At 43.5% G+C, this 17,768-nt stretch overlaps 1 protein-coding gene across 1 annotated transcript in view; it reads right to left on the reverse strand.

Moving 5' to 3' along the window:
• LOC124789886 (solute carrier family 22 member 7-like) overlaps nucleotides 1-17,768 on the reverse strand; it is a 167,804-nt gene that overhangs the window by 64,008 nt on the left and 86,028 nt on the right. The window contains exons 5-6 of the mRNA XM_047257407.1: nucleotides 8,197-8,365; nucleotides 4,939-5,160 (exon numbers count right to left, since the gene is read on the reverse strand). Coding sequence (XP_047113363.1) covers nucleotides 4,939-5,160; nucleotides 8,197-8,365 — 391 coding nt within the window. The remainder of the gene's footprint in view (nucleotides 1-4,938; nucleotides 5,161-8,196; nucleotides 8,366-17,768) is intronic.

Below are 17,768 nucleotides of genomic sequence, written 5' to 3' on the forward strand. Positions count from 1 at the left end.
TGTGCTAATATCCTCACTGCCCCAGGGGAACTCGTCTTTGTTGCATTTTTCCCATACCGTAATTAGCACTATAACATATGGCTTATTTTACTGAAGAACTTGATGGCCACAAGTCCTTAAATAACAATCTCCGAGCGGTAGTAATGCATGAAAGGAAACAGACTGTTGGACAAAAGAGTGGACAGCTCCCTGCTTTTTGCTTTTCCGATAGCGCCTACGATAAGAATCTGGTGTCATATTATGCTTGAGAACCCTCAACTGTTCATGTTTTTTACTTCATACTAAATCAAAAGCTATGATAAGAGAAGAGGAAATGACTTATATGCTTCTCAGGAACTCTAGTTTTTCGTGTTTATTCTCTCACTTCATACTAAGACAAGGGTGTTGATATGAGAAGAGAAAATGAAGTATACGCTTCCAAGACATACTTCCTTGTGTGCCACTATTCCGTCAATGAAAGCTTAGAAGTTAATTTTTGCGTCTTAGATAAATTTTTGTATCATCTCACATTACTTTGTGAGAAAGTTCCCATTTTTTTTTTTTTTTTTGGATTCAAATACAGTGGACATTTCATCACTGGTAAATATTCTAATGACTAATGACATGATACCCGTTGCAATTCCTCCATGGCATCTGTGAGTAGAGCCTCACGTTTGTTACTATAAGAACATACAGGCAGTGATGTCCGCTCTCTGCAGTCAGAGCCAAGGTGATTTCTTTCTGTTTATGGCGAACGTCTGCTGCAGTGTCCACGGTCAGCCAATATAAACTAATCGCGGCGGCATTGGGCACTGCTAATCGCTGCACTTGTCGTGAGCCGCGACAACAAGAGCGCACTGTCTCTCCTAACGATATTATGGAGTTAATACATCTTACTTACTTACCGTAATATGCAGGACGTGGGTTGGGTAAAAATTCAGTTTGTAACTTCCCATCGCAATAAAATTCTTCAGTCATATTTGATGTAATATTTATTACTGGTTGTCTCTCTAATGTTAAAAGTGTTGATTCAGATTGTGCGTGAACACGAAAACACACACACACACACACACACACACACACACACACACACATACACACGCACGCACACATACACACACACACACACACACACACACACACACACACACACACGGTCATTAACTCCAGTGAGGGTGACGACTACTGTGTGCCGAACAACACATTCACCAATCAGTTCCTCATTTGGCGTAGAGTGGATGAGATTTTTCATTTACCTTGCATTGAAAGAATTGTAACGAGGAGACTGAAAATAAATGGACTTGTATACTGAAGAGCTGCGACAAAGCAAAGCTTGACCGACTATCAGATAATTGTCCACATGGGTTTTGTGGACGAGTATACTTTTAGTAACCAACTCACCCACCATAATTACGTATGATTTCTCGAAGGCGTAGGGGCAGTGGTTTCATTAAGTCATCGATAGTGTTGCGTGATGGTTTACTTCCCACCATACGTTTCCTATATTCGTCCACAGGTCGCTTGCATTTTTAAGTCCACGTAGCAATGACCTTCTTACCTCTGCCCACATATTCTCTATCTGATTGATGTTCGGTGATCGTGGAACAAACGGTAACAGCTTTATCCTCTCTAGGCCCAGAAACCAATCTTGCACTGCTCTTCTATGATGGATGGGGCTCTGCTCCTGTAAATAAACTGTTATCTCCTTACTTCATACATTTAAATTTAAATAATGTATATTTAATAAGCACACTCTATTAGTATATTCCGTAGTGTTTAATAATTCAGGCCCTGCCATAGATAAGTGATCTAGATTCAACAGTCGGATTAAGACTGTGCTTTACCCAGACCATCATATGATAAGAGCCGTGGTCGGATATCCACAGTAAGACTGACTGCCTGAATCCGGATAGAACGATCTGATATCGAAATGAAATAACAGAAATCGGATAATTTGAACGCCCGTATTGCAACAATGCTGCGCACATAATTCCTTTGGAGTAAAATTTAGCAACTGTCTAAGAAAAAGTGAGAAATATGTCTACTAGCAGCAAAGTGACGTAATTGTAACGTATATTTATGAGATGGAAAAACTGAATCGAACAACACACATCTCTTTTAGTGGTGGGAAGATACACCATATCGGATTTTCTGATGACAGAATGATAATAACAATCCCGTGTGTCGGATAGGGGAAAGCCTCCCACATATGGGTGGTAATAAGGAAATAAATTACTTGGGGTGAACCAAATATTAACACAATCCTGAACGGCTACGCAACCCTTTCAACCCTAAATCCAGACACGTCAGACTGAAAATCACCGGTACTCTGGTCACCGTCTCTTAGCTCAATGAGCTCGGATGAAAATATTTGTTTCCAAAGGCTTGAACGCGCTCTGGTCCTGTCGGGTCCTGGTATCATCCAGGCCAAACCAATGAAACACAAGCAAACATGAACAGTGCAAACAAAGACAACTTTACCCCAGGTGGTACACAACCCGCCCGCCGACAGGCGGCAGCTGGATTTTCGGATTCTGGGGAGTCCAGGCTAGCACGGCAGAGAATATCGGATATCTCTGGTAAATTTCCCTACATGCAGAAAAGATGCATTTGAAAACTAAACATCGATACATTGATCGAGGCACGAAAACTAAATAATCTCACACAAGAAATCGACCGACAAAAAATTCTCATCCTTGCTCTTCAAGAACCACGACTAACGGACAATAAAACCTTGCATTACGGAAACCATCGCATCTTCAAGAGCAAAACACAGCAAAAGGTAGCGAAATGAGCACCAATCTTTGGCATGGTATTTCTCGATCACACATCATCTACTCTGTCAAAGAAATCACAACCATCAACAATCGACTTATGACTATGCCCATTCAGAGCCCCAGTAAAAAGTATACACCCATCAATGCACATGCCTCCACCAACATCGAAAATACGAAAAACACCGAAAGTGTCGGAAAATTCTGGAACACACTCGAAGAAACATTGAGCAAAATTCACCAAGATGACGTGAAAATACTAATGGGAGACATCAACTCTCGATTTGGGACAGATGAATGTTATAGAAAAATCATTGGTACAAATCCTACAGACCGAAACACTTACACCAACGGCACACGCCTGACTGACATTTTCCATCAATTCAACCTCAAAATCATGTCTACCCAGTTCTCAGGTAACATGTTTGGCTACCAGGTGCATGCCGCTTTCGTTCACGAGACTCGCTGAAAGCTAGATTTCTGATTCATTTGTAGCAGAGCTACATACAGGCAGATACAAACTCAATAAGGGAATCGTAAGACAACGCTCCAGCAAAATTCGTCTTCCTACTTTTGGTACTCCTTAGTGTCAGAGCGAAAACCTTAGCCCACTGCAAATTTCATAATGTCACTTTTGTTTTCTGCCCACACATTTTTATTGTTGTTAATACCTAATATTATATATGAACTTCAACATTTTCATAATACTTGCGAATGATACAGGACATGTAGTAAATATAGACCTTTTCGAAATCCTACACCAGACTTCTGAACTTTGCCTGTCGAATGCTAATGTCACATGATGGTTAAATGGTAATCCATCGTATTATCAGTAGCCGAGACTTCCTAAGTGTCGAAAATCATTCATGGCCGAACGATCTTTGTTGAAACAAGAATATCTTTTTCTGGCGTGTTTTTCCAAAACGCACTCGCTTCACACTCAGTTCAAATCTTTCTAGCTGCCTCCTCTGCATTCACCCCTCTGTTACACGAAAAGTAAATATTGTGTTGCAGATGTTGCACCTTTTTCCACTTGCGACTCAATTTTACAATATTGAACCATAGTTCATGATTGTCAGGTGTGCAAAATCCAATGTTTAACTGTAAGATGATAACTAGAACTTCAAATTCGAAAATGGCAGTTCATACAGACACTGACAGCGTGGCGCCACGTTCACATGGGCGGCGCCGGATTCCAGGCAGCGGGTGGCGTCTGGCCGGTGGCCGGTAGCCGCTGCAGCGCGAGGAAACGCCCGATCGTAAGCTGTTCTGATCGCGACGCAGCCACGAGCTGTCCTGCGGAATTGTTTCTGGAAGTACTTGTTATTGCTGGTGGGTAGAATTTGAAGCGAATTATCTTCGCTGTTCAATCAGACTCATAACTTTAGACGAGGTCCGAAATGAGGAAAAAAAATACAGTTAGACGCGGACAGGCTACCATAAGTTTAGAAAGCACAACGATTACCACTATACCACGGGCTCACAGAAGCTGACAACATCTTGGAAGTAGACAACACTTTCTCCTGACACTTCGGCATCTTACAGTGTTGCCAGATTGTACATATGGTTATCAGGGGCGGTCAGTTTTATTGGCCACCTTAAGTGAACGACTCGGACTTAGTCTCTGTGGCGGCCGGTCGGCGGTCAGTTTTTATGTCTGAGACTGTACTTTGTTTCAGTATTTTCAGTAGGCACCTAATTCTCTCCCATGTGCTCTTTGATTGGAAACGTACTCTTCTTTTCACGGCGACATTAAAGCGAGCGTTTCCTGCCAGCAGTGAAGAAATATTTTTTCGACATTTCTGAAAGCTATTTTGATGGTGGAACATCTCTCCACAAACGACCTCCAGATTGCATTAAAACTGATTGTTGGACACAGGTACGGAACACTCGAGTAGAGCTGTCAGTTGTACATTTTGAAAAATGTGACAAGTAGAATTGTTTGGTTTCATTGACAGCATTATCAAATGCAACTCGAAATCTTTGATTTGAACTTCGTTCATCTACCTAAGTTTTAGAGGAACTGATTAAGCGAACCGTACTATTTTCCACTACAATGAATTCGTGTTACTAGCTCAACTTCAGTTCCAACAGCAAGAGCAGAGCTCTGTCAAGAATACCACTGCGCGCTTCTACATTTAAGTCAAAGAAGTTCTCTGGATGCATTTTTCCCGCCCTCACATACCTTGCAGTGATGAGCAGCACCGTATTCTTGAAGACGTTCCAGCTGGAGAAGAGGCTGAGGAAGCCCTTCCTGTCCCTCTGGGCCTTGGCCACGGTCCGCATCACCCGCGGAGCGAACGGAGGCAGCCGCCCGCCGTTGGTGGTGGCGATGCGCCTCAGCAGCCTCAGGGCGTCCTCCTCGCGACCTCTGCACGCCAACCACCGAGGAGACTCCGGGAACCACCTGCGAGTACCAGAACCACTCACCTGAAAAATCTCTCCATGAAGCACATCGTAAAATCTTGTTCTTACGTTCGCGAAAGTAGTTGTGAGTACAGTCGCTGATACGGAACAGGAGGTAATTCGTAGTCACACTAACGACACTCATACTTACCGATCAGCTTTCATATCACTATTTCACAATGGTACAAGGTAGAATCTTATCGCCTGACCGTCATAACAGTACATAGACTCAATGGTACACACGTTGCTACGAGGGCGTCACACACACTGAGGAAAACAATTGCAATACCAAGAAGGAGATGTGTGACATAAATGAAAGTTTGTCGGTGTGATTCTACGTCTGAAAAAAGATGTCTTTTCAAATTTGGTGACAATCACGTAACAGTGGCGCAACTAGTGCCACTACTAGGATGAAAATACACGCTGTAACAGTGGTGAGTCTTATTCACCTTTGAGACTGGACGTGGTGATTTGATGTCTTTAAGGCGAAAAAGGCTGCATTATCAACGTGCCACAGAGTTCTAAGATGTCGTATAATGGGGCTACGAAATGCTGGACGTTCCTTCTGCGATACTGCAGAGGACCTTGTGAGGAATGTAGCCACTGTACATGATTCCTGGCAGCGGAGGTTACGATAATGTAAGGCCGGAAGGAGACCGGATTCCGGACGGTCACGTGACACTATCGAGAGGTCCGACTATCGCCTTCGACGTGAGGCTCTGGCGCATCGTCCTGCATCTACAGCAGCGATTTGACCGGCAGTTGGCACCACAGTGACACAACGAACTGTTACATTTCGCTTACTTCAAGGACAGCTCCAAGACAGGCGTCCTATAGCGTGTACACCGCCAAACGACCATCACCTCCGACTTAAGTGCTGTCGAGCAAGAGCTCACTTGAGGCAAGGTAGAGGGTTGTTGTGTCTTCTGATTATAGCTCGTTTTGGCGCGGCCCCATTGACGCCCGTCTATTGATTAGAAGGATGCCATCTGAGTGCACCCAACCAACCTGTGTGCGTACTAGACACACTGGACTACACGTGGAGTAATGGTCTGAGGTACTATTTAGTATAGCAGCAGAAGCACTCTCCTAGTTATCCGATGCACCCTGACCGCTAATCTGTGTGCAAGTTTGGTGAGGGGACTTGCTGAAAGCATTCCTGGCGGTGTTCCCAACAATATTACTCTCACCCGCATTCTACTGATGTAACCTATCACGTTTCGACACGATTCCTTGGCCTGCTCGATTACCATATCTATCTCCAGTGTACCACATGTGGGGCATCATCAATAACAACTCTAGAGTCATCTACGAGCAGGAATAACCGTCCCTGTATTAATCGACCAAATGCAATAGGCATGAATCTCTATCGCGCAAATTGACATGTGGCACCTGTAGAACACAATGCATGCTCGTTTCCTTTCTTGCCTTAAACATTCTGACTGTTACACCTAGTTTTAACGTAGCAGTATTTCAGATTTGCAGTATCTTATCGCGCTTACATTAAATGTAATCTTGGAATGTTAATCACTTAAATATATTACTAGAAAAATATATTCCCGAAATTTTATTAGTCTACGTAATTACTTTTTGTTGTTGCTATTTTTTTTCCCACCACTGTAATTTAGATTGACATCAACAAGTGCTGAGCTACTACATATTGTTTATTAAATTGTAAGTACTACACTGCAGTGCAAGTCAGCGCGTCGGTCTCTCACACAACCTTTCCACACGTATATCTACATATGTAATCTGCAAGCTAGCAGATTGTGCATCGCGGGTGGTAAGGTGTACCACAGATAATCATTAGCTCTCTTGTTCCACTCGCAAACGACTGTTTATTTCCATTCTGTAGTAATGATACGGGAAACGAGGGCCCACTTTTCCCTGCTGATAAGGGAAACTTTGGTTAGTACGACGCCCACAGGCAGCCGCTTTCCCTCATTTGCGAGTGGAACAACGAAGGCACTGACTAGTAGTGGTTCGAGGTAACCTTCGCGACGTGCCGTGATGTATCTAGATGAAGACGAACAGAGGATATGAGAGAGAGCAATTTTAGCAATAAAGAATGTCGTAGTTCTATCAAGAAATTAGTGAATACGCAATATGATACAGGGAAAGAAAAATATTTAAATTCATTTACACAATTGGATCGAAGACAAAAACGTAAACTTCCCAACAAATCTCTTAAATTCGCTAATGTTTCCAGAGTGCTCTCACAGCAAACTTCTCAAAAACCTCACACAAGCGAAAATTTTACCCGGAAGAGAAAAATGTTAGTCAGTAGTCACAACACGAATTCAGCTTTATTTAAATATCGTGTAATTCAGCATTAAATGGTGTTACATTCCAATGCCATCAATAAATGGCAACGTAACACTTTCCATTGTTGCGAAGTGAGTTTAAAAGGGTTGTGTTCCTGCATGGACAACTATACGTAGCGTGTTCATGTGTTGAACAACCATAAAAATTATTCATCTGTACTCCTGAAAGGAAAATAAAAAGTATCGACTATAAAAACACACAATGAATACGGTAGATGCTACGCGAATGAGATTAGTCTTACGTTCTCTCCCGACTAGGAAAACAAATCGAAGATAAGACACAGCACGACGGATCTTTTGGGCTAAAGTTTTTCTAAATAAATTCTGTGTTGCCATTATCAAAAACACAAGTTGCAAATAGCGAAAAATACGAAATCGAACAATTTCCAACGTTAATAGCCATCTGTATAATACACACAGCTGTATATGCCTAATTGTCTTGAAAATAGTGGTGTCCTATTTTGTTTTTCTATTGAAGGATGTCAAGAGCACTACATGTTTTCTGTAGGACGTATACAGAGAGAAAACGACAGTTCAGTAATAGTATTAATAATTAAAGAGACATAAGAGATATATATGACGAAAACTTGAAGTTTCGTAATGCCGTAATGGAATGTGATATTAAGAAGTGAAACTTCAAGTATATAATCCTCACAATAAAGCTTATTTGGAATATATTACGGTTTCCTCAGTATTTCCACCGTTAATATTACCTGAAAAGTAAAATCAGAGCGATGAAAAGCGCTGCAGTACAGTACATTGAGTAATTCCAGTTGCGCAGACCCCAACCTAAGAAGCCAGCAGCCATAACGCCAGCCCCCAAGCAACAGCTTGAAAAATAGTTCAGAGTCGTGCGATGTCTGATGTCTGCCAGTTCCAAACCTGAAACACAAAGGAACAACATAAAATTTTAATTGGATTTGTTTTCATCTATAGAGTATTAACATCTGTAAACGAAACGGTTTTCGCAAATCATCCATTCTACGTTTACATTTGCCTCTATTTTCCACAAACCCTTTTGCAGCGTTTAATGTGGAGGGGGGGGGGGGGGGCGTGGGGGGCGGCGGAGCGGCGGAGGACGACTTCGTGTTCCACTGCAATCGCCGTTCTCTTCTGAATGGTGTGATACATGGGATATTCTTGCTAAGACTACGGAAAGCATTGTGTTAATCTGAATCGGACATCATTGTCGTTTCGCTAGTTATATCTAAGAAGATGCGATATTGTGGTTGACCCCTCGGGGAACATACGCACTCCGAACAGTAAGAGCAAACTATTAGATGATGCATATGAACTTTCTTGTGTCGTCTAACACCGGAGGTGGATGAGCATCTACCTGGTGAGTTATCGCTTACCAAACGAACGTATGATGAAAGGCGCAGCTCTTCTTTCTGTTGTTTTTACTCAGTCTGTCAATGCTGCCAGGTAACGGTCATAGACAGACGAGCAAAATTCAGTTATTGATCGAAGTAGGGTTTCACAAGCAATCTTTATCACGTCTGGTTATTCACTGAAATTAAAATTTGTCCCTACGATTAAAATATTTTATCAATTAATTTATTAACCTGATCTGATTTGGGCCATCGGTGATCATAAATGCAGTTCATTTTTTATGTCGCACTTACCGAAGAAATAACAATTTTAGTATGACAAATAGTATTAAAATGATCTGACTGTCTATAGTTCCAATGTGAGTAATCAATACTGAATAAGGACTAATGAAGTTAATACTGGTAGGACGTCTGCTACCACTAACAATGATAATAATTGAAAAATATAATCATACTAATGATAGCATTAATAACAAATAGAATGACAATAGTAAAGATGAGAATAGTGGCAGATAGAGAAAGCATCTGCAGGTGATCTGGTGAAAGTAAATTTAAGGAGAGTGCACCAGCTAAGAATACTATGACATGATATGGTTGCAAAGAAATATGTATATGGGTCAATGGCAATCTTCATTATTGCTTAAGTAGATACGTCATTAGCTTCTGAAGGTGGAGATATTATTCGGTTCTCAAATAAAATACAGGAGGTATTCCAGGGTCAAATTCGTGCGATTGAAAAAGACTAAGAGATTGTAGCTGAGTGATGGAACGAGACAGAACGGATTTTACGCTGCTGTTTCTCTCTTGGTAATAAGGGAAGAGCATTAAGGTCGAGGAGAGACATAAGACTGTACAGAAGACAGAGTGTATGGTAACCTCGGGAATGGTATGCATGCAGCCAAGGTAGCAGTGCCTGTGATGGTGAAATGTGATCAAAGAGTCGAACATCACAAATATAACGAGAACAGGCACTCGTAACCAGTTCCAGGTGCAGTGTGTGTTTCTGAGTTAGGCCTTGTAGGATAGCGTTCCTTTAGTGACTAAGTGGAAATACAAGTGTTTGCACAAACTTCTGGTTCTTGTCAAGAGGAAAGGGAGTTCATTATTCTCGTAGGGCATGGAAACGTGCTGACGCCCTTTTCCAAATTGTCGTTACGTGCTCAGTTCAGTTCAGATTTTCATCTGCTGTGCCCACTAAGGAGAAAAGTTGATATTTGTACCATTTAGGGTTTAAGATGGTGGAGAATCCCGATAATTCGAGCGCATGATCCAAGAATGATCGACCAGTAGCGCATGGGTTTTTTATTGGTTGAACTTAAACCCAATCTACTGTGACGATTGCGATAGTGAATACATCTAGGTATTGAGCTGATATCAAGTTTATTGATTGCACGTCGGTATAACTTGAGGTCAGTAACGTACATGTGGTATTTGCAAAGGCGATCACACATCATTGATGTACAATGAACGTGTATATTACCTTACATCGAAACCTGGGAGGGTGACTGCCATTTTCTGTCTCCATAGTGAAGTAATGCTGCCGGACATGACGTACTGCTCTACAGATGTCAGGTTACAGCGGGACTATTGCATTGCACTTTGTGAGAAATATTGGTTACCAACTTCACCTGTGGTCTAGGAATAGGGTTTAGATTGGTAATGAAAACGTCCTTGGTCCCGCATTCGAACCTCGCTACGACTCAAATTTTGAATAATAATTAGCGTTTTCTGTCGAAGACTTAAGAACAGAAGTCACCGTCATTCTGCCAACGGTAATGTCAAATAGGTGGATGGTCGGACCGATGGGCTGGAAAACAGGCCTTGAATGACGAAGAGGTAGTAGCAATTACCAACGGCACGAAACAATGAAACCGCAGGACATGTGGCCTGCAATTGAAAAGTGTCATTATGATCCCTCAATTGGCGAAAAATTCCGGAATCGTTCCCCGGCTAAATCTAAGGATGGGACTGCCAAGGGGAAGAAGACCACGAGAAACAGATTGAAAACGAACTAAAGGACACCTCGGCGCATGGAATGTCAGAAGCCTCAACGTGTTACCATGGAATATCAGAAGCCTGGAAGTGTTAGGGAAGCTATAAAATCTGAAAATGGTAATGGAAAGGCCCAACCTGTACATAGTGTGGGTCAGTGAAGTGAAATGGAAATAAGACCAAAGGATTTCTGGTCAGATGAGTATGGGGTAATATCAACATCGTCAGAAAATGTCATACTGGCAGTAGCAATCGTTAGGAATAGAAATACAAGGCAGAGAGTGTGTTACTATGAAAAGTTCAGTGGTAGGTTTGTTGTCATCAGAATCGACAGCAAAACAACACTGACCGCGACGGTCACAACCTGAGGATGGGGAGATAGAGAAAGTATATGAGGATACTGAATGGGTAATTCAGTTCCTAAACGGAGATGAAAATCGAATGGCAATGATTATAGCAGAGCTGTTGCAGGGGAAGGAATAGGACAGAGAGTCACAGGAGAATGTGGACTTGGTACTAGAAATGAGAGAAGAGCAAGATTAATTGACATCTGTTACAAATTTTCCTAGGAACAGCGAATACTCTGTTAGAGAATCACAATAGTGGGAGGTATACTTGGAAAAGGTCGTGAGATATGGGAAGATTTTAACTGGATTACACCGTGGTCAGAGAGAGATACCTATATCTGATATTGGAGTGTAAGATGTAGCTGATATAGACAAACACGGCAGTTTCCCAGTGATGAAGAGTATGCTGAACTTTAAGAGATTGTTCAGGAAGTTTCAATATCTGGAAGAATCAACAAGTGAAAAAATGGGATCGGAAGTAGTAAGGAATGAAGAGATACGCTTGAAGTCCCCCTAAGGCTAGAGATACTGGAACAGCTTAGTAGGCAGTGCAGTGGAAGAGGAATGGACACCTTTAAACATGGGAATTGTGCCGTGTCTGCACTGGTGCCACTTGCGACTCGCTACTGCAACTCCGGCGGGTATTGAGTTCGTGTCCGACGCCGACAGAGGACGCGTCTACTTGCTTGCAGGTGTCTCGCTGGCGCTCTCGAGATGGCGCGCGAAGCGGGAAACGACGTGAGGAGGGCGGTGAGACGATGCGCCTCGACCTCAGTTACCGTAGCACTTTGGACGGTCTCGTTCTGTATACAGGGTGTTACAAAAAGGTACGGCCAAACTTTCAGGAAACCTTCCTCACACACAAAGAAAGAAAATATGTTATGTGGACATGTGTCCGGAAACGCTTAGTTTCTATGTTAGGGCTCATTTTATTACTTCTCTTCAAATCACATTAATCATGGAATGGAAACACACAGCTACAGAACGTACCAGCGTGACTTCAAACAGTTTGTTACAGGAAATGTTCAAAATGTCTTCCGTTAGCGAGGATGCGTGCTTCCACCCTCCGTCGCATGGAATCCCTGATGCGCTGAAGCAGCCCTGGAGAATGGCGTATTGTATCACCGCCGTCCACAATACGAGCACGAAGAGACTCTACAGTCGGTACCGGGGCTGCGTAGACAAGAGCTTTAAAATGCCCCCATAAATGAAAGTCAGGAGGGTTGAGGTCAGGAGAGCGTGGAGGCCATGGAATTGGTCCGCCTCTACCAATCCATTGGTCACTAAATCTGTTGTTGAGAAGCGTACGAACACTTCGACTGAGATCTGCAGGAGCTCCATCGTGCATGAACCACATGTTGTGTCGTACTCATAAAGGAGCATGTTCTTGCAGCACAGGTAGAGTATCCCGTTTGAAATCATGTTAACTTGCTCCATTGAGCGTGGGTGGAAGAACATGGGGCCCAATCAAGACATCACCAACAATGCCTGCCCAAACGTTCACAGAAAATCTATGTTGATGACGTGATTGCACAATTGCGTGCGGAGTCTCGTTAGCCCACACATGTTGATTGTGAAAATTTACAATTTCATCACGCCGGAGTACATATTGACGAATCTAAAATGAGCTCTAACATAGAAATTAAGCATTTCCGGACACATGTCCACGCAACATCTTTTCTTTATTTGTATGTGAGGAATGTTTCCTGAAAGTTTGGCCGTACCTTTTTGTAACACCCTCTATGTTTGAGAGCAACTGGTTTGCAACATACATTGTGGATTATGTGCCTAAGATGTGAATACGTTCAAGGGTATACGAAATGCCGCCGAGGATGCGGTTTCTAGTATCGGAGATTAGCATTGGTCGCGTTATCACAGTAAAGCACTTGCAATGCTTATCGTGTGTCCTACGAGCTGACGTAGTGGATTACTGTGGAACTGATTATCTTTCCGCATTTTCCCCTGCAAGGTATTAACTCAAGTTAGTTAAAGATGTCATTTTATTTCACTGTGTTGTTCCGCAAGTATTAAAGCTAACGTGTTTGAGAGTGCTATTCTGGCGGGAGGAGCAGGAGCCAATAGAAAACATTGGCGCCGTGTGACTCCGCAGCAACACCCGTTGCTTTACTTCATCAATACTTGTAGTACACCCTTTGTTTGTACAGAGCGAAGAAAATTTCATGCACTCGGACTTAGGAGCGCGATTCCTCACATACTAGCAACACAAAAATGTGTCATCTTTAGTCACACCACTCACGGTAACTAGCTCTGTCAGCACAACGCAAACGCATTGAGCATTTGGTGCAGTGGATAGCGTTTTGAGGTAGTATGCAGGAGGACGAGCGTTCGATTGTAGGTAAAGGCGTTACTTATCAGTTTCATTATCCCATATAATACCGTTTCTTAAGGCACACATATCCAATATTTGGATAGTACAGTATTTTATAATGCTGAGTATAAAATAAACGCGCCCAGACGTGTCAGAAAAAGATAGCTGAAACGAATGACAAGACATACAACAGAATACCGACAGAAACAGTATCAATTCCGAGATGCTAAATGTGGCTGCACAGTTAAATAGCTCAACATTTACTAGTCTCTTATTCCATATGCAGTACTTCCGCACAGATGTGACGCATTAGTAGAAAGTGAGAATAATAATTTCGATATTAATGACCGTAAGACGTTTAGAAAAGCATATATTTTCCTCACAGGGGAACGTCCCATCGCACCCCCCTCAGATTTAGTTGTAAGTTGGCACAGTGGATAGGCCTTGAAAATCTGAACACAGATCAATCGAGAAAACAGAAAGAAGTTGTGTGGAACTATGAAAAAAATAAGCAAAATATACAAACTGAGTAGTCCATGCGAAAGATAGGCAACATCAAGAAGAGCGTGGGCTCAGGAGTGCTGTGGTCCCGTGGTTAGCGTGAGTAGCTGTGGAATGAGAGGTCCTTGGTTCAAGTCTTCCCTCGTGTGAAAAGTTTACTTTTTTTATTTTCGCAAAGTTATGACCTGTCCGTTCGTTCATTGGCGTCCCTGTTCACCGTAATAAGTTTAGTGTCTCTGTTTAGCGACCGCACCGCAAAACCGTGCGATTAGTAGACGAAAGGACGTGCCTTTCCAATGGGAACCGAAAACATTTGATCGCAAGGTCATAGGTCAACCGATTCCTTCACAGGAAAACACGTCTGCTGAATTCTATACGACACTGGTGACGGCATGTGCGTCACATGACAGGAATATGTTGTGGACCCACCTAACTTGTACACTTGGCGAATGGGTAAAAAGACTCTTCTACCTTGCCCGATTTAGGTTTTCTTGTGGATGTGATAATCACTCCCAAATAGCAATGAAAACTTAAGAGTTTGTCAGATAATAATCGTCTGAAAATAAGATATTTAAATTTTCGCTCGAGGGAACACTTCAACCAAGGACCTCCAGTTCCACAGTGGCTCACGCAAACCACGAGACCACGACGCTCCTGAACTTACATAATCATTGATGTTGCCTATTTTCTGCATGCACTGCTCAGTTTGTATATTTTCTTATTTTTTTCATAGTTCCACACAACTTTTTCCTGTTTCCTCGATTAATCTGTGTTCAGTTTTTCAAGGCCTATCCACTGTGCCAACTTATAACTAAATCTGAGGGGGGTGCGATGGCGAGGTTCCCTTGTCAGAGCAGGTGCTCACCCCCTCTCCTGCACGTACATCAACAGGTACAAGAGCATCATGCACATGCGCTATTAGTTATTTCACATGTGTCATCGCAGGCGAACACACGTTCCCTTTCCAGTGTACCAACGGGAAGAATTCCAGGGGATGTAGGGCACGTGAACGCAGATGCTGCACAGATGGACCTCCCTGTACAAGTCATTTCCCGGATATGATCTGTGTGCAAATAGTCGCACATTAAATCCATAGACTGGAGGTACACTGTCATGTTGGAACCTTAACCTCCGCCGAACAAAAAAAAAATTGCTCTGAGTACCATGGGACTTAACATCTGAGGTCATCAATCCCCTAGAACTTTGAACTACTTAAACCTAACTAACCTAAGGACGACACACACATCCATGCCCGTGGCAGGATTCGAACCTGCGACCGTAGTGGTCGCGCGGTTCCAGACTGAAGCGCCTAGAACCGCTCGGCCACTTCGGCCGGCTCTGCCGAACATGAAGCGGAACATCTTTCGCAAAGCAAATAGTTTGAGTGAAACGTATGATAATTCAGTGCAATCAAACCGTCAGGCAACAAGTAGTTACCCAACTCCGTTTCCGACCCAGACGTTAATGCCAAAGAGAACTTGATGTCCATGGTCGTGGGGGACATGCGGGTTAACGCCACAACAACGGTGGGCATAGTTCATGTTGAAAATACCCTCACGAGTGAACACTGCTTCATCCGACCATAATACGGTATTCATGAAGTCGTTGTTGACCTCTTGTTGCTGTTGGGACCATTTACAGAATAGCATCCGCAAAACGTTAGTCTTCAGCGTGGAGGTTTTGTGTTAAAGAATAATGGTAGGGGTGCAGCCAATGCTCGTGCAGCACTTCAACGACCATGCGTCGCCAGACACGTCGATGCCTTGCTACGCTACGTGTAATTAGCTGAGATTCTTGGTGTGTGCCCTCCAGAATACATTCCTGAATAGTTGGGAATCGGCGAGTCCGTGGACGACCTCTGTCACGCGATGGTGGAAGGAGAGGTGAAGCTTTAGTAGATGAAACCATTTTAATCTGGATGACGTCAACCAGGACATCTAGCAGCATATTCACGAACGGCAACACGAGGCCGGCTATCAGATCCACGAAGGACCAGAAGAATATTTATCTTTTGGGTATACCATACATCTGTACAATGTTATAGAAGAACACAAGAAGATAATACAATATTTGTACTAATGTACATGAAGTCTACCACGGGCGCTGTACTCCACAAGGAACTAGTCCCTTTCTGGTGAACAGCGCATATAGTACAACCACTTATTAGTGAAGTGAATTGTTTCACCTAACGCGTGACACCTCTCTTGCAGCTTTTGCTCTGCATGATTCATCCCGACACTGCTAATTGCGAAATGTTCCTTTTCGAATTACACAGTTTCTGTAAGGCAGTGGACGTGATGTTTCCAAATTTCCATTGGTAACAATAATAATAGTAATGCACAGAGATACTGAGCCGTGCGCCGCTCCTGTTCATGCTACTTATTGTTTGTGATCTTCTCTTACGGTACTGCCGCCTCGTTTTCTTATTCCATTTACTGGCGTCACTAACTTCCCCCCTTACCAGCCCGTGAGAGGCAGCAGTAGCGCTTATCGGTAAGTGCACTGTCGTACCATCTCTGGAGCGACCGATAGTATTTCCGGGTCGTCGTGTGTCTGAAGTCCGTTGGAGACGGACCAGCAGTGCAGTCGAGGACGGAGGAGCGGTCGGCGACGAAGGAGCTTCGGGGTCGGAGCACCAGTGAGGTGCGGACATCAGTACTTGCCGACATGCACTGTCGGACAGAAGGAGAATGGAGCGGAAACGGCCGTTGGTTGGTCGTTCGGTCGCCCCGTCTGTTTGGTCCTTTGACCGTTTCCGTGTGTGGCAGTCGGTTGGTTGGGGCAGAGCAGCGAGAAAGTCTCCGTGGAGCGTAGCCAGGCCGAAGCCATTGGCGGCGTGCACGAGCGGTAGGAGTTATGAGGCGCTTCTTGCGAGAGTTACTAAGTTCGTCGCCCACCAAATGGCTCTGAGCACTATGGGATTCAACTGCTGTGGTCATAAGTCCCCTAGAACTTAGAACTACTTAAACCTAACTAACCTAAGGACAGCACACAACACCCAGCCATCACGTCGCCCACCAAGGCTGGACACTAAAGTTGAGGGCTAACTTAGCCTACTATCAAGCCTCAACTGCTATCACAGCTCTTCGTCTGATGCTGGTTGTGACTTTCTGGGGGATTCCCGCGAGCAACAACGTGTGTGCATTGAAGTCGGCTAGAGTTGGAGCCGTCTTATTGAGTGCTGTTTAACTTAATGTAATTCATTCTTTCATTATTGAAGTGTACCAGCGGTATCTTCTGCCTTGTGGCCGTTGACGTAGTTTTAGGCAGTGTATTTTCCTCGTCGTGTTGATGCCGTCCAGCACGGCGTGTAGTTCGACAGCTGAGGTGTTGTTGGTAGATTTGGGCGTTTATTCTGACTTGGTTGGATTGGGTACCAGTATCCAGAATGTTGTGCTATTGACAACTTGTTTTCGTTTTGCTGGTCGGGTGTAGCAGAATAGGTAGGTTCGTTGACTGGCTTTTCGGTTGGGTTGCCTTCCGAGTGAGAGGTTGTTGGTCCGGCTGCCTGTCTCATCTAAACTTCTGTCCGTGCTACCTTCCCAGGCTGATCCTTGGAACCTTCTGAGCGCCGCTCCTTGCGGTTTGCATAGTGATTTCGTTTTTTAGTCTTAAGTACTCTGTGTGCTCTTCAGCCGAGTTTTAGCTTATTAAAATTGCAAGGCTTTCATCTTAGGCATTAAGCTGTAAAAAAAGAAATTGTTTCTGGTTTGGTATGTGGCCTTCAGCCAAGTTTTCCTACTTAAATTAAGAATTGGTAATTTTTTTGTCCGGGCTTTAAGCCG

This window comes from Schistocerca piceifrons, chromosome 3 (assembly GCF_021461385.2).
Source record: "Schistocerca piceifrons isolate TAMUIC-IGC-003096 chromosome 3, iqSchPice1.1, whole genome shotgun sequence".
NCBI classification, from domain to species: Eukaryota; Metazoa; Arthropoda; class Insecta; order Orthoptera; family Acrididae; genus Schistocerca; species Schistocerca piceifrons.